The 23,300-nt window shown below is 43.4% G+C and overlaps 1 protein-coding gene across 1 annotated transcript in view; it reads right to left on the bottom strand.

The window, feature by feature from the left end:
- LOC120865416 (nidogen-1) overlaps positions 1–23,300 on the bottom strand; it is a 98,728-nt gene that overhangs the window by 63,418 nt on the left and 12,010 nt on the right. The window contains exons 2-3 of the mRNA XM_040242692.1: positions 3,714–4,013; positions 1,264–1,490 (exon numbers count right to left, since the gene is read on the bottom strand). Coding sequence (XP_040098626.1) covers positions 1,264–1,490; positions 3,714–4,013 — 527 coding nt within the window. The remainder of the gene's footprint in view (positions 1–1,263; positions 1,491–3,713; positions 4,014–23,300) is intronic.

Genomic DNA, 23,300 nt, shown 5'->3' with positions numbered 1-23,300 from the left:
TTCAGAATCTAAAGGCATTTTATAGTTATAAAACACAACAGAATAACCCTAATCTCAACTTCTTGCACTACCATTTTTACTGTTCTGATACCGTTTTACTATCAGAAATTGTATAAAGTGACCAGATTATACGATAGAAAGAAGGGACATACGTTATTCAGTGGAGAACACTGAGCAAAAGACTGGGCTGGGACAGGGAATGAGAAATCGAGAAAGTCCTGCAGAAATTGGACGTCTAATCAGTCTGTCCACCTGGGACTTGAGAAAAGGCAGTGATGTACAGGAGCTTGCTTGAACCAGCTTATAAAAAATCAAATTATATAAACTTACAATTAAACAAACTATATTAAAAGCAGAGGCAAATACGCAAAACTCATCCCATATGAATTATGTTCCTATTAGCTATGTTCTTGAAGTTATCTGAATCTACTGCACCTCTAGGGTGAGAATACTACATAATGGTTCACGTTTTCTCAACCTCCGGGTGAGTGACATGATGTAACAGCTGAAAACTGGCCGAGGTAGAAGTATTTATACCCCAGAAATAGGGAAATGCTATAAATGAGTGAGGGCTTCCTCAACCTGCATAAAGTCAATTGTTAAATATTTACCAGTACACTGTCAAAGGGTCGAGGAGTTTTAGACTCCACTGACAAAGGGAAATTGGGAGGAGGAGGTGCTTAATTTTTAAAAGAATAATTAAGTTTAATTATTAGAAAAAAAAAGTCTGAGCTTTTCCCCCTTTGCCAAATTCTACAAAATAGCCCAAGAGAGCACTGTTTCTATTATAACAACATTCCCCACCCCCAGTCAGTGTAGGGAAAAACCCTCTCAGCCATGGGTTCATAGCAAGAGATAGTTTTGAATAATTTCTAACTTTATAGAAGAGATGATAAAACTGTTTCAAATGAAAATGATATCTAAAAACTTGGATGCCTTTCATTCTAAGAGTATATTCCCTGAGTTCATCAGGAAAAAAGTACTACATAATATAAAACCTATATACAAAATTGAAATTTCTTATTTGTTTTTGGTCACACTGCACAGCTTAAATGATTTTAATTCCCCAACCAGGGATTGAACCTAGGCTGTCGGCAGTGAGAGCTCAGAGTCCTAACCATTGAACTGCCAGGAAAGTCCCCTACAGAATTTAAATCCACATTTTTAGGTAATATTCTATAAAGCCCATTACATTATTCTTATAAAACAGTCAGATGAGAATCTTATTAAAGGGAGAATCTACTGAAGAATAAAAAAGCATACTTGGCCAGATTTCCAATTGATTCTCTGTCATTAGCAAATATATTATAAGCTCCGTCACTCTTCCATATTAATCCTACTAAACCTTGGCTGAAAGCAACCACCGCAGGAACCTGGTTCTCCTCCTTCTTTGAGAATGTCGTGTAGAACTGCAGACCATCCTCCGGATAAAGGAAAATGGCATAGGTGCTGGAATCAGAGGAGGCCAGAATGCACTGGAATGTGTTTCTCTGTGAAGATGAGTTAAGATTCAGTTACTCAGGATCTTAAACTGTGCTATTCACCAGACTACATATAAAAAATACAGAGATGGCACTATTTGCACCTTATTCTAAAGAAATATTTTTGTAGCAAGGACAGTATTCCAGGATAATTCCACTTAAATATCTCTAAGGCTACGTCAACATGAAATTTTCTAATTAGTCAGTGAATACCTTCTGCATAACTGTGACCCTAAGGTTAACCAAAAATCATAGATGCTACCTCTATCTCTCAAGCAAATTTGCAAATTCTTATCCCCAGAATTTATTTCCACAGCCATTAAACATATTCAACCACATTTATTATTTAGTTTATTGAGCCCTAGCACTGTTCAGTAAGAAAGAACATAAGCTTTGGGAGAAAACAGATCTGGATCCAACTCCTTGCCCTCATCATTGGCTGAGTGACCTTGGGCATGTTACCTAACCTCTCTGAACCTTGATTTTTGAATCTGTAAAATGGAGAGAAAATCACCTACTGCACAGAAATGTTACGAGGACTATGTGAGCCAGCATATGAGAATCAGGCAGAGAACGTATTCCTTCATGTTAGTGCCTTTCCTGTGCACCAGACATTGCCCCAAACACTGTGAAGACGAAGGATAAAAATACATGATCCTGGCACTTGAGAATTTACAGTTTAGGTGGGAAGACTGACATCTGAACAAAACATTCCCAAACTAAAGAATGGAGTCTGTAACCAAGCTGCGTGCAGGCAAAGTGCCCAGTGCTGGAAGGGGCGGGGGCAGAGGAGGCTGAGTGAACAAGCAGGCGCTTAACACGAGCAGTGAGGGTCAGGGAGAGGCCATCACAGGCAGAGCACAGCTAGTGATGAGACTGTGGCTAAAGCAAACAAGCAAAAAGCCTCATCAGGGGATTGCCAATAATCTGGTCCAGCTGCTACAGGGGGGAGTGGAGAAGTCAGGATGAGAGGAGACTGGGCCCATGAGGCAGGCAAGAGCTCTGTACAATGGGTCAGGCAGTTATCACTCAAGTAAAGGAGATGCACACTTGAGAAATTTCAGGTTCTGTTTTATCGATTTATTTTTTTGCCATGCCATGCAGCATGTGGGATCTTAGATCCCCCACCAGGGAAGGAATCCCTGCCCCTGTCATGGACGCATGTCTTAACCACTGGACCACCAGGGAAGTCCCAAGAAACTGAAGGTTTTAAACAGTTTTCAAGCGTGCCACTCAGGTGGGTACAGGTGGCAAGCAAAACGTGTCAGGTTTCTCCAGTGTGCTCCATGGGATGCAATGTGTCCTATTTGGGAGGGAAAACGGTACAGCCAAGAGGTTTAGGGATGACTAAATTAAACTAAGTTAAGCAGGTGTCTGTACCGTAGGGCCTTCCAGAGTGAGACACCAAGAGGAACCTATAGTTTCAGCATTTCCCAAACTTATTTGGCCCAAGGAGTCTTTTTCCTCAAGGACTGTCTGTAGGACCAGTACTCTGGGGTACACACTTTGGGAACCACCAGCCTGGACCATTTCCTCCATTTAAAGATGCTTTTGGACCTTTCAAGTTGTACTCTACCCTGTCATGCTACAAAACTTAAATAATGGTGATGTGAAATTATTTTTCCAAGGAGAAACTGAAGTGTGTCCTAAAGTCTCACTTCAGATCTAGAGATGGGCTTCTTGACCTGCTCAAATATTCCCTTTCTAAGTGCAGGTCCAAGCTCTACATACCCTAACATCTTTCCCAACCACTGAATCTAAAGAAACCGCAGCCCTGCTTATGAAGAAACCTGTGTCCTGAACCATTCACATCGTACAAATAGATGGTGGGGGGGTTGTCCCCTCAACTAGAACATGGGTCTTATCTTTAGTTCTTCACATCCCTTGGGACTGCTTTATTATTTTAATTTATCACTGCATATTCATAAACTTGTAATAAATTCTCTAGGTCTGTAATTTATCAACTCTGTTCTTGCCATGTGGCTAGTTATCTCAGAGATCTTGGCTTTCTTTACATCTGATCATCATTACAACACAGATTTAGGTAGCCTGCAGATAAGACTTTGGACATTTCAGACCCACAATAAATAGCTTATTAGATTTTGCTTTGGATGTCCTATCTTTATCAATTGCATGGCTGTGGTGTACATCAGAGTAGCACAAACCAGAAGACCAAAGTTTGCAAAGCCAACATATTAGACTATTTGCCCCTGTGCCTGGACGGGTGCTTACCTTGCCTTCCAGGGTGGGGTCCTTGCTAGGCCCTTGGTAGGGAGCCACGGATTCCCAAGTGACAACCACCGCACTACTGGGCTTGAAAGAGACTTCTGGGAACCCTCTCTGGACACACTCTGCTGCCAGCTGAGTGACAGAGGGAGACAAGTCTTCCCGATAGTAGACTTTCCCCAGGCCATCTGTTGTGTCCAAGTCCGCCAGGAAAGGGGCGACTGCTCCAAAGGTTGGCGGGAAGGGCCCAGGATGGGTTTCTTTGGCTGGGGGTTCACTCATGGCAATGATGCCATTTGTGGTGACCTGTAAGAAACCAAGCATTGTTAAAAGGAGTGCAGAGACTTAGAACCAAATTTTGTGCATGCTCAGTCATGTCCAACTCTTTATGACCCTATGGGACTATAGCCCACCAGGCTCGTCTGTCCATGGGGTTCTCCAGGCAAGAATACTGGAGCAGGTTGCCATTTCCTGACCCAGGGATTGAACCCACATCTCCTGCATCGGCAGGGGGGTTTTCTTTACCATTGAGCCACCTGGGAAGCCCAACCAAATATTGGGAACCACCCAGATACCCATCAACAAGAGAACAGGTAAATAAATTCTGGTCTTAGCATACAGTGGAATACTATACAGTGATTTTTAAAAATACACAAAACAACATGAGTGAATCTCACTCATATTAAGCTGAGCAAAAGAATCCAGACACAACCGTAATACATGCTATATAATTTCACCTATGTGAGATTCAAAGACAACAGAATCAGCAAAAGCTATGATCTGGAATTATAAAACTCGGCATTCTCTTCCTAGAGAGGACAGCCTACTGGAAGGAGCAAGGGCAAGAATCGTAGACCTTGGGCTAATAATCCAGTGGTTAAGAATCTGCCTTGCCGTGCAGGTGACACAGGCTTGATTGAGTTGGGGAACTAAGATCCCACATGCCTTAGAGCAGCTAAGCCCTAACACAGCAACTGGAGAGCCCAGGAGCTGCAACTAAGACCTGACCCAGCTAAACAAATACATAAAGAAAAGACTCACAGGACCTGACTCTGGCATATGACTTGGGCAAGGGTCCTAAACTTCGAGTCTTAGGCTTCCTATGTGTGTGCTTTGTGGCACAAAAAGCACCATTCAAACATAAGTCATTATCAAAGCCTGCCTTAATTTACTCAACAGATGAACTAATCATGACAAAGCAGGGCTGAGCTAGAGCTGTGGGTCCACAAATGGGTACAACCCAGACTCTGCTTTCAAGGCACCCACAATCCAGAAGGATGTGGAGGACTAACACAAACAGATGATGGGACAATAAGCAAATGAGAGTCAAGAAGTAAATGTGAATGGGCCACGAGGCTGTCATTACTTTGAACAGATCAATGACCTGCATCAATAGCTAACTTTATTGGATGTTTATCATGTTCTAGACCTCTTATTAATATTGAATCCTCAAAAGAACCCCATAAGAATAGCTATTACTATTTTTTAAAATTCTGAGGGTCATTTTTATTCTAATAAATTTGCTTTTTCCCCAAACTTTTCAAGATACATATATTATGTGCATGATCAGAAAACAAAGTTTATATGTAAATAAAAGAACATCAAGATTCCAATGGGAAGCAGGCCAAAGGGTATTTCAGTTTTCAAGAAGAAAGACCAATAAGAGGAACATGTTCCATTTCAACCTCACAAGTTATCAAAAGGTGCAAGAAAAGCAATAACGTGCTACTCTCAGCTGAGTGTTTTCAACAGCCCTGCCAGGCAGATAGCAGGCACAGTGTCTGGGGTCCCAAAGATGTTTGCATTTGAATTTCTTCTAAAATAAGAAAAATGAGTATGAAAATGAATCAAACCTCGATTAAACCTGTCTTTTGCCAATGAAGTTGTCAAATAGAACTTTCGCTATTTGTCATGGAGGAAGGACCCAAGAATAACTGTTGCTATTATCCACATTTTTCTGAAGTGGAAAATAAGGTATTAATAAGTGAATCAATTTGTCCAAAGTTACCAATAAGTGGCAGCACCAGGATTTGAACCCAGGGAGACCAACTCCAAATCGACCCTTCTTAATCACTATGTTCACTTAATTCACTTAGTTCACTGTGTTCATTTATTCACTTAATTCAGCCTTCTTGAAACCAGTTATCAGTTACCACTTCTTGAAATCAGTTATCATGTTTTTTCTTTTTCATCTGCACCGGATCTTCGTTGCTGCACGAGGGCTTTCTCTAGTTGTGGCAAGCAAGGCTACTTTCTGGTTGCAATGCTTGGGTTCCTCACTGTGGCAGCCTTTCTTGTTGCAGAGCATGGGGCTCTAGAGTGCAGGCTCAGTAGCTGTAGCACACGGGCTCAGCTGCCCTGTGGCATGTGGGGTCCTCCAAGACCGGGGATCAAACCCACATCTCCTGCACTGGCAGGCAGATTCTTAACAGCTGGACCACCAGGGAAGTCCAGTTAACATTTCCTAAAACCAGTCTAAAGCCTATGAAAATATTGCTGTGTTCTTACCCAAGTAAAATCCACATTCCCTGGGAAAACGGGGAAGGGACCACAGACCCCTGGGGGTGGGCATGCTTGGGCCTCCTTGCAAAACCCGGCTTCGGACGGGGCTTCGAGTCTCTCCTACATCCTTCCAGGTCTTCCCTGGTGACTCAGTGGTAAAGAATCTGCCCGCAGTGTAGGAGATCCAGGGTCGGGAAGATCCCCTGGAGAAGAAAATGGCAACCCACTCCAGTATTCTGGCCTGGAGAATTCCAAGGACAGAGGAACCTGGTAGGCTACAGTTCAAGGGATCACAAAGAGTCGGACATGACTGAGTGATTAACACCCACATATCCTTCTTAATGCACAGTCCACTGGGGGCAAAGAACACCACATAAGTGGTCTTTTTACTTCTGGAGTCCATGAATTTTTTTTAAAATCCTGACTGCAATGGGAGTGACTTTGCATATGGCACCCTAGTTTGCACTTCAAGAAGCTACAGACATGGAAGGGAGTTGCAGCTGTTCAGTTGATTAGAAGTCCTGTGAGTTTTCCAGGTGACTTCCTTCCCTCCCTCCTCTTCCCATGGCCTCATCATTCAGTCACTTCAGACCTCATTCCTAGAGGAGGGGGCAGGGGCAGACAAGAAACCCTACAACATGTCACGAACCAGGTAAAAAGGTTCAGCGTTGATGGAGCCAATTTGGGCCCCAGGAAGGGAGAAGAGCAATAGCTTTGGGAGTTACTGTAGACTTAGAAAAACCCTCCCATTTTACCAAAGTTTATGGGCTGTTAAGTGTTCAGGTGACATAATTTCCATCACCACCTGGCACCAGCAATGGTTTTCTGGAAAGCACGGACAGGCTGTAGAGAAGGGAGCTGGGGAAGGAGCCCCGTCCAGCTGGTCTCTCGCCCTTTTTGCCCCAACCCCATCCAAACATCTCCCAGCACAAACATCCTGATTGGGTTGCCGTGTGGGAGCGTGGGAAACAGCTCACTTTCTCAAGCCACCAGAAGTTGGCAGTTACCAGCTGCCAGTGGGAAGTGATCACACGGAGGCCACATACAGATGACTTGGTTTTAAAAAGCTGTTTTCCAGTGAAATTTAAATCGGGCCAACAGTTTTGAAAACGCTCCCGGTGTCTTTTATTATTGAGAATCTGGGCACAGGAATGTTCCTATTTTCACAAGAAATGCTTTAGGAATTGAAGTTTTAGACAAGTATCATGAATCCCTGCCTGCAGATACTTTGGACAAAGACCAGATAACCCTCATTAATATTAGCACTATTAGGAAAATTACTTTTCAGCCAGTTTTATGGCACATTCAACTCACTTCTCTGTGATAATGAAAAAAAGATGTCATATATAGAACATCCCGAAGTTTTGATTCTTAAACGTCTCACTAAACACTTTTGATTTTGTTTTTTTTTTTTCTCCAGATGTAACAGTTAATGGCAGAGCTGATGAACAACGTTCTCTTACATCTGGGTGCCAGTCTCATCTCACAAATCCATCCAGCTTGTAATGCTCCTACTGGACTGGTTCCTTTTCTCAGTCTTTTGGAAGTTGAGCAATTCAATAGCAGGGCAGGTGCACAGAAAGAAGGGCCTAAAAGGCCCCTAGTGGACCAGAAGGAGAGACTGAGTACAACTGAGACAGGCTGGGACCTGGGACCCTCTATTTGGGTGCCTGCACTTGGACCTGGACAAATGCCTCCCCCAGCAACAGAATACATAGAAACTATAAAGTACTAAAAATAACCACGTGCATGGGCAGTTGAGACACATTGTGAACAATAAGATACAAAAGGGCCACAATCCAAGGGCCACTTCTGAGGAGCCTGGAGCAAAAGCAGGTGACTGCACATGATCCCTGCACACAGCACCACCAACGGGGCGGGCAGACCTCACAGGCCTCGCCTTCGGCCCACCCTCACCCCGTTTAGGGGACCAGTTCACTTCTCTCTAGGAGAGCGAGCAAGGGCACCTGTTTCTTGTTTTTCGCTCCCTCGTGCTACAGCATGAGTCCCCGTAGAGCCTTGCCTGAGTTTCTTGTCTGGCTTCTTATCAATTTCTATTGATTAAAGAGTCCAAGAACCAGGTGCGTAACAGCATCTCCAAGGGGATGAGACTGCAGACCACAGAGAGTCATGCAGTCCCCCTGTCCGGCTGCCCAGGGCTGCCCGTAACAGCCACTGACTGATCCAGCTGCTTAAGCCAGGAAACCTGGCCGGATTCCTTCCTCTTTCTCATCCCATGTTCTGTGTCCTGTCTCCGAAGTATACAGCACTTTCTCCATCCCTGAGACCACCAGCACCCTCTTCCTCACCTCTTGCATCCACATAATGGGCTATTTCTCACATCTTCCAGGGCTTCACTGAAATAACACCTTCTGAGATTTCTTTGGGTAGTATAGTCATTTTCACAGTACTGATTCTTCCAAGAACATGGTATATCTCTCCATCTGTTTGTGCCATCTTTGATTTCTTTCATCAGTGTCATAATTTTCTGCATACAGGTCTTTAATCCCTTTAGGTAGGTTTATTCCTAGGTATTTTTCAAAAGAACTAGGCCAAAAAAATTCACAGTTTGTATGGAAACACAAAAGACCCTGAGTAGCCAAAGCAATCTTGAGAAAGAAAAATGGAACTAGTGGAATCAATCTCCTTGACTTCAGACTATACTACAAAGTCACAGTCATCAAGAGAGTATGGTACTGGCATTAAAAAAAAAAAAAAACAGAAATCGACCAATGGAACAAAATAGAAAGCCTAGAGATAAACCACGCACCAATAGGTACCTTATCTTTGACAAAGGAGGAAAGAACATACAATGGAGAAAAGACAGCCTCTTCAATAAGTGGTGCTAGGACAACTGGACAGCTACATGTAAAAGAATGAATTAGAACACTTCCTAACACCATACACAAATATGAATTCAAAATGGATTAAAAACTTAACTGTAAGGCCAGAAACTATAAAACTCTTAGAGGAAAACAGGTAGAACACTCTGACATAAATCAAAGCAAGACCCTCTTTGACCCATCTCCTAGTTCAATGGAAATAAAAACAAAAATAAACAAATGGGATATAATTAAATTTAAAAGCTTTTGCACAGCAAAGGAAACTATAAACAAGATGAAAAGACAACCCTTAGAACAGGAGAAAATAACTGCAAATGAAACAATCAACAAAGGATTAATTTCCAAAATATATAAGCAGCTCATGCAATTCAATATTAGAAAAACAAGCAATCCAATAAAAAAAAATGGGCAGAAGACCTAAGCAGACACTTCTCCAAAGAAGACACACAGATGGCTGATAAACATATGAAAAGATGCTCAATACCACTCATTATTAGAGAAATACAAATCAAAACTACAACGAGGTACTACCTCACACCAGTCAGAATGGCTATCATCAAAAAATCTACAAACTATAAATGCTGGAGAGGATGTGGAGAAAAGGAAACCTTCTTGCACTGTTGGTGGGAATGTAAATTGATACACCTGCTATGGAGAACAGTATGGAGATTCTTCAAAAAACTAGGAATAAAGCTACCATATGACCCAGCAATCCCACTACTGGCCATACACCCTGAGAAAACCACAATTCTAAAAGACATGTGCCCCTGTGGACATTCAGGCTTCCCAGGTGCCACTAGTGGTAAAGAACCTGCCTGCCAACACAGGAGAGATGTAGAGAATCCGGTTTGGTCCCTGAGTTGGGAAAATCCTCTGGAGAAGGAAATGGCAACCCACTCCAGTATTCTTGCCTGGAGAATCCCATGGACAGAGGAGTCTGGTGGACTGTAGTCCATGGGGTTTCAGAGTCAGACATGACTGAAGCAACTTAGCAGCAGCAGCAGCACCTCGATATTCATTGCAACACTATTTACGATAGCCAGGACATGAAAGCAACCTAAATGTCCTTCAAAAGATGAATGGATAAGAAGTTATTTTACATATATACAAAGGAATATTACTCAGCCATAAAAAAGAACAAATTTGAGTAAGTTGTAGTGAAGTGTATGAACCTAGAGCCTATTAATACAGAGTGAAGTAAGACAGAAAGAGAAAAGCAAATACTGTATATTAATGCATATATATGGAATCTAGAAAAATGATACTGATGAACCTATTTGCAGGGAAGGAATGGAGACACAGATGTGGAGAATGGACTTGTGGACACAGCAGGGGATGTAGAGGATGCGACAAATTGAGAAAGTACTATTGACACATATACACTACCATCTGTAAAACAGATGACTAGCGGGAAGCTGCTATATAACATAGGGAGCCCAGCCTGGTGCTCTGTGACAACCTAGAGGGCCAGGATGGCAGAGCGGGGGCAGGGAGGGCTGAGGAGAAATGGGTGGTAAGGAGAAGGCTAACGTAGAAATACATGTGCTAGAAAAATTTGTTTAATTGCTTACACTTCTCCAAACTCACCGTGGTGTTTCACCTACTTAACTGCATAGAAGTTTTTGCATCTATGGTTCCCTTGGCCTCAAAGATCCTTGCTCAGCTTTCATCCTTGGCAAAGTCCCATTTCTCCCTGTGAAGCCCTCCTGCCCTCTCCAAGTAGGGTTTACCACCAGCTCCTGGTACATCTGCACCTCTCTCTCTTTAGTTAAAAAACAACAGGAAAAAAAAAAAAAAGGAACAAACAACAATAACAAAAAAAGGAAAAAATAAACAAAGAAAAAGACAACATGCCCCAAATGGAGTCGCTTATGCTAAGCCCCACATCACCAAATCGAGGCTTAATTATAGTTTCCACTATATGCAGGAACCATCTGATTAGCAGTAGTGAGGTAACCTGCTGGGTAGACCCCTGCTACCTTAAAGAAAAATAAATTTGAAATAATACAACCTACTTTTTTCTTTTGCCAGATAACTTTCCTCTTCTCACTCCCTTCTGCCTAATAAAGTCTTTCATTTCATACAGCTCCTCAGAGCTCCTTTCTATTTGCTAGATTGGATGCTGTCCAATTCAAAACAATTTTTGCTCAAATAAACTCTTAATTTTTAAAATATATGCCTCAGTTATCTTTAACAGTTTGCAAATTAGCACCATGGAATCCTGATTCAGGTTCCCTGAGTTGTAATGGCACCAGCACATTCCTTGCTGTAGATTATGTAATAGGGAAGAGCAAATCTGACACCATATTGGATCTTTCTTTTCCTTTATCCTTTGTATCCTATTGCTTTTGCTACAGGAATGTTGCTTAGGGCCTGAAATATACAGGCATTTTCAAGGCTCTGACCTTTAAAGGTATAACATTTTCCATTCACTACAAATAAAAAGTTGCAGAACAGAGAATAACATTTGTCTTGTTGGAAGTTTATAGGGACATTGTCACCAAACCTACATGGAGGACTGTTGTAAGAACAAAAGATTCTCATACCAAAAAGTTTGCAGCAACCAACAACCCCTCCTGTTTGGTATAAAAAACAACCTGACTTGTAACTTGGGAAAGATGGTTTTTTGGGACACAAGTCCACCATCTCCCTGGTCTGCTTACTTTCTGAAAAAGCCACTATTCCTTGCCCCAACCACTCTCTCATTTATTGGCTTGTCAAGAGGTAAGCAGTATGAGCTTGGACTTGGCAACTGTTACATGGCAAAACTCTTGTGAATTTTGGTGGGGGGCGGCAGGTGGGCGGGCAGTGCTGTACCATGTGGCTTGTGGAATCTTAGTTCCCTGACCAGAGATTGAACCTGTGTCCCTTGCAGTGGAAGCTCGGAGTCCTAACCAATGCACTGCCAGGGAATTTCCAAAACTCTTGTGAATTGAATGAATTCCTGAGAAAGTCTGTCTGGATCATTGAGGGCTAAAGTAGTAATAATATTATTGTCTTAGGGTAACTCTCACCAAATACTGCCTAGCTGAGGTTTTTGGTAGAGTAAATAATACCTTGCTTCTTTATTGAAAAACAGCCACATACAGCACGTTGACCAATGTAAATACCTCCCTGAATCCTGCTGACAGTTTACACTGCGAAAAAAGAAGTTCCTTCAGCAAAGGTAATGTTAAGCCTAACGTTTTACTAGCACAACTTAACACCCTTGTACAGAACACACCTATTCATTCACCCCAACGAACACACCAAACACCAGGCTCTTCATCCAGCTGCACCATCAATTACATCACAAAATGCCTCTGGTGAAAATGCAAGCCCCATACAGCTAACAGCTGGATCCACTTACAATCCTTTCAACTCTGTTGACAGTAAGAAGATGTGGGACAGAGCACAAACTTACAATGGAGGAACGGTCCCTATTTTAAAAAGCACTTCCAATCTCCACGCATCTTTAAAGTGAACCTAGAGACACGTGACGCCTAGGAGAAAGTCAAAGGCAGATACTCCAAACATTAAAATTATGTGTTAGATTTCTCACATTTAAGTGCACACTGAGGCAGTGAAATAACATCCATTTTTTGGCTTCAATGAGCCTAGTAGCAGAACCTCAGGGCAGAAAGCAGCCTGCAACACTGACGGGAAAGCCTTCTTTAGAACAGACGTGGTTAAGAATACTTGAGGTAGGCACAAATAAGAAACAAATGGGACCCTTTTAGAAATGCAAATAGCTGTACTGGGAAGACAATGAAATTGGTAGGAGTTGCAAAAGCAAACTCCAAGGGTGGGAGGAAGCAGGAACCTAAGGTAAAGTAATTTGGGGCCAAGAAGGAAAAGGCAGCAAATGTTTCCTGCTGAGTTTGAGGCCTTTTACTAAAGCTGTTCCCATTTTAAAAGTTTAATACCACCACCCTGCTTTTCAGGTATATGAAACAGATAAAGAAATGACAAGACTTAATTTAGCTTCCAGTCACACGGTCCACAAGAGATGGGACCAAGATTTGAACCCACACCTGGTCGGGTCCATGACCTGCGCTCTTTCTGTTATATTCAGCCATGTAGTTTAGAGAAATTGGGAGCAAAAGTCCTGGAAGTTGCAAAGCTTCATAGGGTGGCTTCATGCTTAGAAGCCGGGCAGCTAGGAAAAGCTGGAAAACAAAAAGGCCTAAGAAAACAAAACCTTGAGAAAGAAGCCCCTGAAATAGCCTGAACGAGTAACAGTCCAGGTGGTGGAGACTGACTGATTCCAGCTTAGAGCCCAAAGCGTGACCTGGGGCCAGACCCACTTTTTTTTTTTTTTTAATTTGGCTGCAGCATGTGGGATCTAGTTCCCTTACCAGGGATTGAACCCAGGCCCCCTGAGCTGGGAACGTGGAGTCTTAGCCGCTGGACCACCAGGAAACCCCTGACCCACTTTTGTGGTATTTGACAGTTTACGAAGCATTTTTACTCCAGCTGTCACAGTGAATCTAGTAAGTGCTCGGTTGCTCAGTCGTGTCCAGCTCTTTGTGGCTGCATGGACTGTAGCCTGGCAGGCTCCTCTGTCCATGGAATTTTCCCAGCAAGAATACCAGAGTGCGTTGTCATTTCCTACTCCAGAGGATCTTCCTGACCCAGGGATCAAATCTGCGTCTCTTGTGTTTCACTGCATTGGCAGGCAGATTCAGTATCATATTCATCCTTCATTTGAGAAAAAAATGAATTTCCGCTTATAAGACTTGCCTAAGATCATACTCTAAAAGTGAAGGAGGAAACAGAACAGGCTCCATCTTGAAAGCAGGACTCTCATCTTGGGCCGGACTGTGGCCTTTGAACCATATGCCCAGTATCTACTGAAATGACACACCAACTGGAAAACCAGGCCCCCTGAATGGAAGAGCCCCGGGGCTCGTACCTAGACTCTCTGTTGCCTAAAAGAATACCCTAATTATCTGGGTAACCGAATAGAATCATAAATTCTATTATGCTTATTGGGGTATGAGCACAGGCCTATTGATAATTGTCCACTGTTAACTACCTAGGCATATGAATCACAGGTTAACTTTGATTGTATCTTTCTTTTCCTTTGTTCAGACTAGTTTCAGGGAATTTGGGGAGGTGGGTTTGGGCACGTACACTTAGGGTATATAAGGTTTTCAGAAAGACTGGTCAGGGTCCTTGGCTAAGAGGAGACTCTGCCTTGGGCCCGCCGGTGTAATAAACTGCACTCCACTATCTGCAGTGTCCTTCTGAGTGAGTTTGTTTCCCAGAATGCGTGGCTACAACATTTGGTGCATGGGCCGGGAAACTCCTCACTTTGAGGAGACAAGTCCCATTTGGGACTACTCCGAGGCCCTTCGGCTTGAATCTTCTAGAGGGAGGAAGGCGCCTCGCCCTTCTGGAAGGATTCTGCTTCTCACTGCCCAGACCTTTCATGTTAGCAGGTAGTGGACGGCAGCAGGGAAACTGAGCGCTCAGGTGAGGAGGAACCCAGCCGGTAGGGTGGAAGAGGGGGCCTGATCACCCCCCTGGGAGAGACTAGAAGGAGCGGGGACCCACAAGAGCCTGGATTTGGCAGGTGGCAACGATTGCTTGGTACACAGGTTGACGAGCGTGTTAAGGCTTAGGAAGGAAATTTGTAAAGGTCATTTAGGAGATGGTGTCCATGCCCTCTTGGGGAAAATTATTACCAAGCAATTGCCAGGGGATTTTTAGGAGAAGAAACTTGGTTTTTGTGTGTTCGTATTCTGCTCTCCCCAAGAAGGTGTCCCATCTTCTATAAAATTCTTGACCCCCTCAGAATTGTCAGGCTAGAAGGAGGGGGATACATGAATGAATGAAGTCGCTCAGTCGTGTCCGACTCTTTGCGACCCGGTGGACTGTAGCCTATCAGGCTCCTCTGTCCATGGGATTTTCCAGGCAATAGTACTGGAATGGATTGCCATTTCCTTCTCCAGTGGATCTTCCCAACCCAGGGGATCAAACCTGGGTCTCCCGCATTGTAGACAGACACTTTACCGTCTGAGCCACGAGGGAAGTCAAAGTGAGTACAAATTGGCTTTTCCAGAGACGGCCTGGGACGTGGGATATTTAACCCATCTGTATTTTCATCCGCACCTGATCAAGCCCACCAAGGCAGAATGGACTTTAAAAGTTAAGGGAGACACAGTCTTGGATCACGTGGTGTTCTGGTTTGGCTGTGCTGACCGGCAGGTGAAGACACACCGGTCCCCCTTCTGCCTCTGGGATCTGGCAGGTAAGGCTCTTCTCACCCCAATTAGGAAGGAAGCAGAATGGCAATTTACGTGTCATTGAGTGGAAATATCAGAAGTACATAGGGTACTGAGAACTCCGTAGACAGAACGAAAAGGAAAAGTAGAAGAAGGTCTGAGAAGGTAAGCAAGATGGCGGGAAGTGAGTCTAAGGCAACTGTATTGGAGTGCACGATTAAACATTTAAAGACGGGGTCAGGAGGAGACTATGGGGTAAAGACGAGGCCTAACCACCTCCACAGACTCTGCGAGGTCGAATGGCCCCCTGTGGGAGTAGGATGGCCCCCAGAGAACACCATGAACTTACAAATAGTGGAAGCAGCCTTTACAGTAGACTGTTGGGATATGCATCGTGGAGGCTCGCCCTCTGCCATCATACTGGTCCACTCAACAGGCCGAACTATATGCTCTAACCCACGCCCTCCAGCTGTCAAAAGGTAAGAAGACAAACACTGACACAGACTCCAAGTATGCTTTTGCCACGCTACAGGGCTCTGTATAAGGAGAGGGGCCTTTGACAGCTAGTGAAAAAGATAATAAGGAAAAGATAAATAAGGAAGAAATTAAGACCCCATTAGATGCTGCCTGGAGAAGGCAATGGCACCCCACTCCAGTACTCTTGCCTGGAAAATCCCACGGACAGAGGAGCCTGAAACGCTGCAGTCCATGGGGTCGCTAAGAGTCAGACACAGCTAAGCGACTTCACTTTCACTTTTCACTTCCATGCATTGGAGAAGGAAATGGCAACCCACTCCAGTATTCTTGCCTGGAGAATCCCAGGGACGGGGGAGCCTGGTGGGCTGCCGTCTATGGGGCCGCACAGTCGGACACGACTGAAGCAACTTAGCAGATGCTGCCTGGAAACCACAAAGGGTTGCAGTCATACACTGCTGAGGATGTCACAAAGAGGATACCCCCCAGGCTCAGGGAACAGACTGGCAGATAAGACTGCTAAACAAGCATCTGAGGGCTTGGGGGTGACAAGTGAAGCCCCTATTAAAGCTCTCATATTGGCGGAGCTACCTGAGCTAACGTTAGACTCTCCAAAATACAGTGAAGCCCAAAACCAACCAGCCAAAGCAGAAGGGGCCATCAAGACTGAAAAGGGATGGTGAAAATTGCCAAGTGGCAAATTATTGGTATCAGAGGAGCTGGCACCCACTCTGGTAAGCCAAACGCACCAAGCGACCCATCTAGGCCATGATAAACTTGAAGAGCTAATTTGAAAATATTTCTTGGTTCCGCGCCTCTCTTCCCTATGCAGGACAAAATCTCAGAACTGCACTGCCAGCTCACAGGTCAGTGCTGCCTCTGGGCACAGACAGAAACCTCCAGGGATTCAGGTGAAAGGCTCACTGCCCTTTGAACACCTGGATGTGGACTTCACTGAAATGAAACCTCACCAACACTACCATTACCTGCTGGTCATAATATGTACGTTCTCGGGATGGGTAGAAGCTTTTCCTACGCTGACTGAAAGAACATCAAAAGTAGCCTGGTGCCTGCTTAGGGAGATAGTTTCCAGATTTGGATTTCTTACCAGCATTGGATCAAACAATGGCCTAGCTTTCGTAACTGATTTAGTATAACAAGTAAGCAAAACTTTAAATATCAAGCGGAAATTACGTACAGCATATAGGCCCCAGAGTTCTGGGATGATGGAAGGAACCAATCAGACACTTAAAGAGACACTCTCCAAGTGGATCTTAGAGACTGACTGTTCCTGGTTGGACTTGTATCCGACGGCTCTGCTCAGACTCAGAATGACCCCACAGTCCCAAGGCTCTTCTCCATACAAAACTGTGTATGGGAGGCCCCCTCCCATAATAAAACAGGTGTAACAAATTTGCCTCAGGTAAGGGGAGATGAGATTTCACAGCAGATGGAACAACTGGGTAAGGTAATAAATCAGGTAACTAAGTTTGTACAAGAAAGGGTGCCATTCCCCCTTGGGGAACAGATTCACGAATTTGTGCCCAGGGATCAGGTGTGGTCAAGGACTGGAAACATGACTCCTTGGCCCCACATTGGAAGAGTCCATATACTGTTATTCTAACCAGCCCTACTGCAGTTAAAGTTGCAGGTGTCACTCCTTGGATCCTCCACATGAGGGTGAAGAGAGCATACCACGCAGACCCGGAGGACACTGAGCGGACTACACAAAAGGACCCCACTGACCCCTGTGAAACCAAGGTCATCTTAAAGAAGAACAAGAGGTGAAGCTCTACAATCAACTGCTGCTACAAGGACTTGCTGGTATCATCTTGAGACTAACCATAGTTTCAGTACAAAAAGGGACCTGTGCTATAATTAATGTTGAATGTTGTGTATACATTCCTGATTTATCCGGCTATATATCAGCCACCCTAGATGATATGAGTCAGACACGACTGAAGTGACTTAGCAGCAGCAGCAGCAGCAGCAGATGACATGAAAGGTCAGGTAAAAGTTATGTCTGATGATCTTTCTTTTTGGATTTCGATCCTATCTGGGTGAAGGGTGATTAGTGGAAAACTATATTTACCAGTGTTATAGTTGCCTTGATAGTTCTGGTTTGTGGACCCTTTATTTTACAGTGTATTATGAACTTTGTAACCCAAAAGTTGATGTCGTTCTCCCAAACTGGAGGTCGGAGAGGCAGGTCGCAATATATCCCTATGAGTGATGCTCATATTATGAGTTAAGAGCATCAAGAGGGGGGAATGAAGGAGGAAACAGACAGAACAGGCTCCATCTTGAAAGCATGACTCTATCTTGAGCCGGACTGTGGAATTTGAGCTATATGCCCAGTATCTATGGAAACGACATACCAACTGGAAAAGCAGGCCCCCTGAATGGAAGAGCCCCAGGGCTCGTACCTAGACTCTCTGTTGCCTAAAAGAATACCCTAATTATCTGTGTAACCGAATAGAATCATAAATTCTATTATGCTTATTGGGGTATGACCACAGGCCTATTGATAATTGTCCACTGTTAACTATTTAGGCTTAAGGCATATGAATCACAGGCTAACTTTGATTGTATCTTTCTTTCCCTTTGCTCAAACTAGTTTCAGGGAATTTGGGGAGGTGGGTTTGGGCACATACACTTAGGGTATATAAGGTTTTCAGAAAGACTGGTCAGGGTCCTTGGCTAAGAGGAAACTCTGTCTTGGGCCCGCCGGTGTAATAAACTGCACTCCACTATCTGCAGTGTCCTTCTGAGTGAGTTTGTTTCCCAGAATGCGTGGTTACAACAAAAGTGCCGGAACAAAACTCCTCAGTCTAAATTGCAAATGTTTTCTCTTAACCCCACTGAGCCAGGGAAATGACTCTGGCTTAAATTAGAGACAGAAACAAAAGGATTAGCAGATTAAAAACAAGGGGCAACCTAGGGTAATAGTTAAAAGATGAGTCAATGTTTTAAACTTAATCCAGCTAATGCCTAATGAGAGGCTCTGGATCAGTTAGCATTTCTTCTGCAGGGAATTACTACTGAGACATTGAAAAGCGGTTGAGAGTCTTTAAATTTTAACTTCTGATGTGTCTATCACAGAAGAGGTAGAAGTGTCCTTCAGCATTCCAGAACAGTAGGTGATCAGGGAAGGGAAGAGAAGGACCTTGTCCAAACCGGCAGTCTCTGGGGAGAAGCCTGCCTCTCTAACACCTCCGATGGAGAAATCAGAAGTTTACCTGTGCTGACTAGGGCACCAGGACTCCCTGAATTTGGATTATATCAACCCCTTAATTTTGAACATAAAATATCACAAGGAAAGAATTAAGCACTCATCTGCCTTTCCAGAATGAACCATGTCAGTATAACCCCAAAGCCCCATTTGATGAAGGACTTTCACTTCACTCACTCCACATGTGAAGCCAGCTAATAATGTATTAACTGAAAGAATGCTAGAAACCAAACAGCAAAGGCAACAAGCCAACAGCAAGACAAAATAGAACACCATTTTGCAACCCTTAATTTAGTAATTGATTTAGGCAGAGTATCAATAGTTGCCAAAGACATTAAGTGAAAGGTTGGTGGGCAAGAGGACAGCTGTGTAAAGTCAAAGTATCACCCCATTGCTTGCTCCCTGCTCACGGAAAAATGTAACCCAACAGACATGATCTAAGCTGTCATCACCTTAACACGAGCAGCTAACAGAGTAAGCAGACATCACTTGCCTCCTGATGTTATACAGTGTGACATACACAGCTTCATTCATGAAATATTCTTGTTAAATGTTTAACCTACTCATCAATGAAAATACAAACCCAATTAAAAATGAGCAAGGGATATGAGCAGATGTTTCTCCAAAGCAGATATACAAACAGCAAATAAGGACATGAAAATATGCTCAACATCATTAGCATCAGGGACATGCAAATCAAAAGCACAATGAGATACCACATTACACCCACTAGGATGGCTAAAATCATAACAAAGAGTGTTGGGGATGATGTGGAGAAATTGGAACCCTCATACGTTGCTGATGGGAATGGTAAATGGTACAGCTTCTTTGAAAACTGGTTTGACAGTTCCGCAAAATATTAAACATAGCGTTACCATCAGTTCAGTTCAGTTCAGTTCAGTTCAGTTCAGTTGCTCAGTCATGTCCAACTCTTTGCGACCCCATGAATCGCAGCACGCCAGGCCTCCCTGTCCATCACCAACTCCCGGAGTTCACTCAGACTCACGTCCATCGAGTCCGTGATGCCATCCAGCCATCTCATCCTCGGTCGTCCCCTTCTCCTCCTGCCCCCAATCCCTCCCAGCATCAGAGTCTTTTCCAATGAGTCAACTCTTCGCATGAGGTGGCCAAAGTACTGGAGTTTCAGCTTTAGCATCATTCTTTCCAAAGAACACCCAGGACTAATCTCCTTCAGAATGGACTGGTTGGATCTCCTTGCAGTCCAAGGGACTCTCAAGAGTCTTCTCCAACACCGCAGTTCAAAAGCATCAGTTCTTCGGTGCTCAGCCTTCTTCACAGTCCAACTCTCACATCCATACACAATTCCACTCCTAGGTATATCTAAGAGACCTGAAAGCAGATGTCCACACAAAACCTGGACACGACATTCACAGCAGCATTATTCCTAACAGCCAGAAAGGAGAAACAAGCTGAATATCCATGAGCTTATGGATGGACAAATTCAACAACAGAATATTATTCAGTCATAGAACCGGGAACTGACATGTACAACAAAGTGGACAAGCCTTGAAAATGTTATGCTGGGTGAAAGGAACCCGTCACAAAGGATCACATGTTGTATGATTCTATTTATGTGAAAAATCCAGAGCAGACATGTCCATAGAGACAGGCAGTAGATAAGTGGTTTCCAGGGGCTGAGGGAGGTGGGGGGAGATGGGAATGACTGCTAAAGGTTACTGGCTTTGTTTGGATGGGGGTGGAGTGGAGTGGGGTGAGGTGTGAGCAAAATATTCCAGAGTTAGACCATGCTGCTGCTGCTAAGTCACTTCAGTCGGGTCCAACTCTGTGCAACCCCATAGACGGCAGCCCACCAGACCATGATGATGGTTGCACAATTCCCTGGGATATACAAAATCATTGAGTTGTACACCGTAAAGGGGTGAATTTTACAGTACATAAATTATATCTCATAAAGCTGTTACTTAGAAAACCAAGGAAGTGTACAAAACAAGAAGGAATGTGTACACACACGTTTGTACATTTGAGAATCTCTCTGCAAGGAGATAAAAAAATTCATGAATAGTAATTGTCTCTGGGGAGAGACCAATGGGGCTGAAGGCCAGGCTAGTAAGAAAACTTAGCACTATTTTTGCAAGTTTTTTTTTTTACCCATTTGCACTCTTACTATTCCCCAAGTTAATTTTAAAGTAAAATTCTACGTTTTCTAACAAAAACAATGTTTAACCTGAATATTTCCAAATTACCAGTTTTCAGAAATTATAGAGATGCAATAACAGGCTAGACTACATTACAGAAAAAGTCAAATGCAGAAAATAGGACATTATATAGGACAATAAGCAGTGACCCTTAAATAACTTGATAAGTCAAAAGTGGGGAGAGGATCGGTAAAATTAAAAGAGACTAAAAAGTCAAACGCAGCGCTTGTCATTCTTTAGTCCCCAATCCGAATAATTCTAACTTATAAAGACAGCTTTGGGGATATCAGAGATTTGATATGGACAAGGCATAAACTGAAAATAGGAAATTATTGTTGATTTTTTTTGTTATTATTGACTTTGTTAGGGCCTCCCTGGTGGCTCAGGCAGTAAAGAATCTGCCTGCAATGCAGCAGACCAGGGTTTGATCCCTAGGTCCGGAAGATCCCCTGGAGGAGGAAATGGCAACTCACTCCAATATTCTTGCCTGGAGAATTCCATGGACAGAGAAGCCTGGCAGGCTACACTCTGTGGGATCACAAGGAGTTGGACACAACTGAGTGACTAACACACACATGTTGATTTTGGTTAGTGAGATAAAAGTATGCTGGGAAATGCTCTTATTGTTTTAGGAATGCATATGAAATATTTAGCGAGGAAACGTCACACTGACTTTAATTTACTTTGGATACAGGAGTAAAGAAGAATTAATTAAATAGGGAAAATGCTAACAATGGTTACATTTATGTAATGTGTCTATGGGTGTTCATGATACTCACTTCTCCCCTTTTTTGTATCTGTGTGAAAACACAATTAAAGGGACTTCCCTAGCAGTCGAGTAGGTAAGACGGCGCTTCCACTGCAGGGGCACAGGGCCAACCCCTGGTTGGGAAACTAAGACCCCACATGCCCCGAGACACGGCCAGAGGGGAAAAAAGGCAAAAAATTTACCTGAGTTAATAAGCCTGCTCCTTAAGGACTAAGAACCAACTTTTTTCACAAGCAATGCAATGGTGGGTGTTGTGATGCAGTGTGAGTGGTGGGACAGCAGCAACCATATGAGGTATCACTCGTCATCTGATGTAGCCACACACACCTGGTCCCCAGATCTGTACACTACAGGGCTGATAAGAGACTGTGAAATGAATAAATCAGCGAAGGAAGGGAAGGAATCAGTGTCCAAGGTGGCACAGTACAAAGACCACGGAACTAGGAATGGTAAGATCCGAGTTCAAGGTCCACCTCAGCACTAGCTGAGTGTATTTTGACAAGGTATTTGACAAGCTGCAGGGGTCAGTTTTCCTCTCTATAATATGGGGCTGGTCCTATCACCTGCCCGAATGACCTCACAAGGCGGCTGCATGTCTCAGATGTGATAACACACGAGCAAGCCTCCTTACACACACAACCCCTGTCCAGACACTGTCACACCCTCCCCTGTACACTGGCAACAGGTCTCTAGCTGTGGACTTTACTCTTCCTCCTCCACACTTCCGCCCCAAATCCTCTATCCAGAGGCAGCATAATTTTTAAAAGCTTCTTATGATAAATTACTTACAAGGGAAAAATTTCAAACACACGAGAATCACCAAAAGTATCCACACACTCTAGTTCTCATTTTATCTATTCTTTCCACATATGTGCATTATTTTTTTTCTCTTTTGAAGTATTCTAAATGAAATCCAAGGCATCAGATTATTTCACCCATCAATAACTCCATATGTAGCTCTTCCAGAAAAGCAGTTTGTCTCAAAAATGTCTTTTCCAGCCACTTTGTCTCCATCAGGATTCAACAAAGTCTTCACTTTGCATTTGACTAACTTGTTTCTAAAACCCTTTTAATCTAGGCAGTTGTCCCTCCTTTTTCTCTAACACCATTTTTTTTTTGTTGAGGAAATGGAAATCTTTTAAAAATAAATCATGTCAGGAGGGGATGGGGATAAATTAGGATCGTGGGATTGAAATTATACACTGCTGTATTCAAAACAGATAACCAACAAGGATATTGTTGTTGATAACCAACAAGGATACTATATAACACAGGGAAGTCTATTCAATATTCTATAATAACCCAAATGGGAAAATAATTTGAAAAATAAATATATGCAGTAATTATATATAATTGAATCACTTTGCTGTATACCTGGAACTAACGC

Source organism: Oryx dammah, unplaced genomic scaffold, assembly GCF_014754425.2.
Source record: "Oryx dammah isolate SB20612 unplaced genomic scaffold, SCBI_Odam_1.1 HiC_scaffold_6, whole genome shotgun sequence".
Lineage (NCBI taxonomy): Eukaryota > Metazoa > Chordata > Mammalia > Artiodactyla > Bovidae > Oryx > Oryx dammah.
Note: the sequence above shows the minus strand (reverse complement) of the source record. Positions and strands in the feature narration are given on the sequence as shown.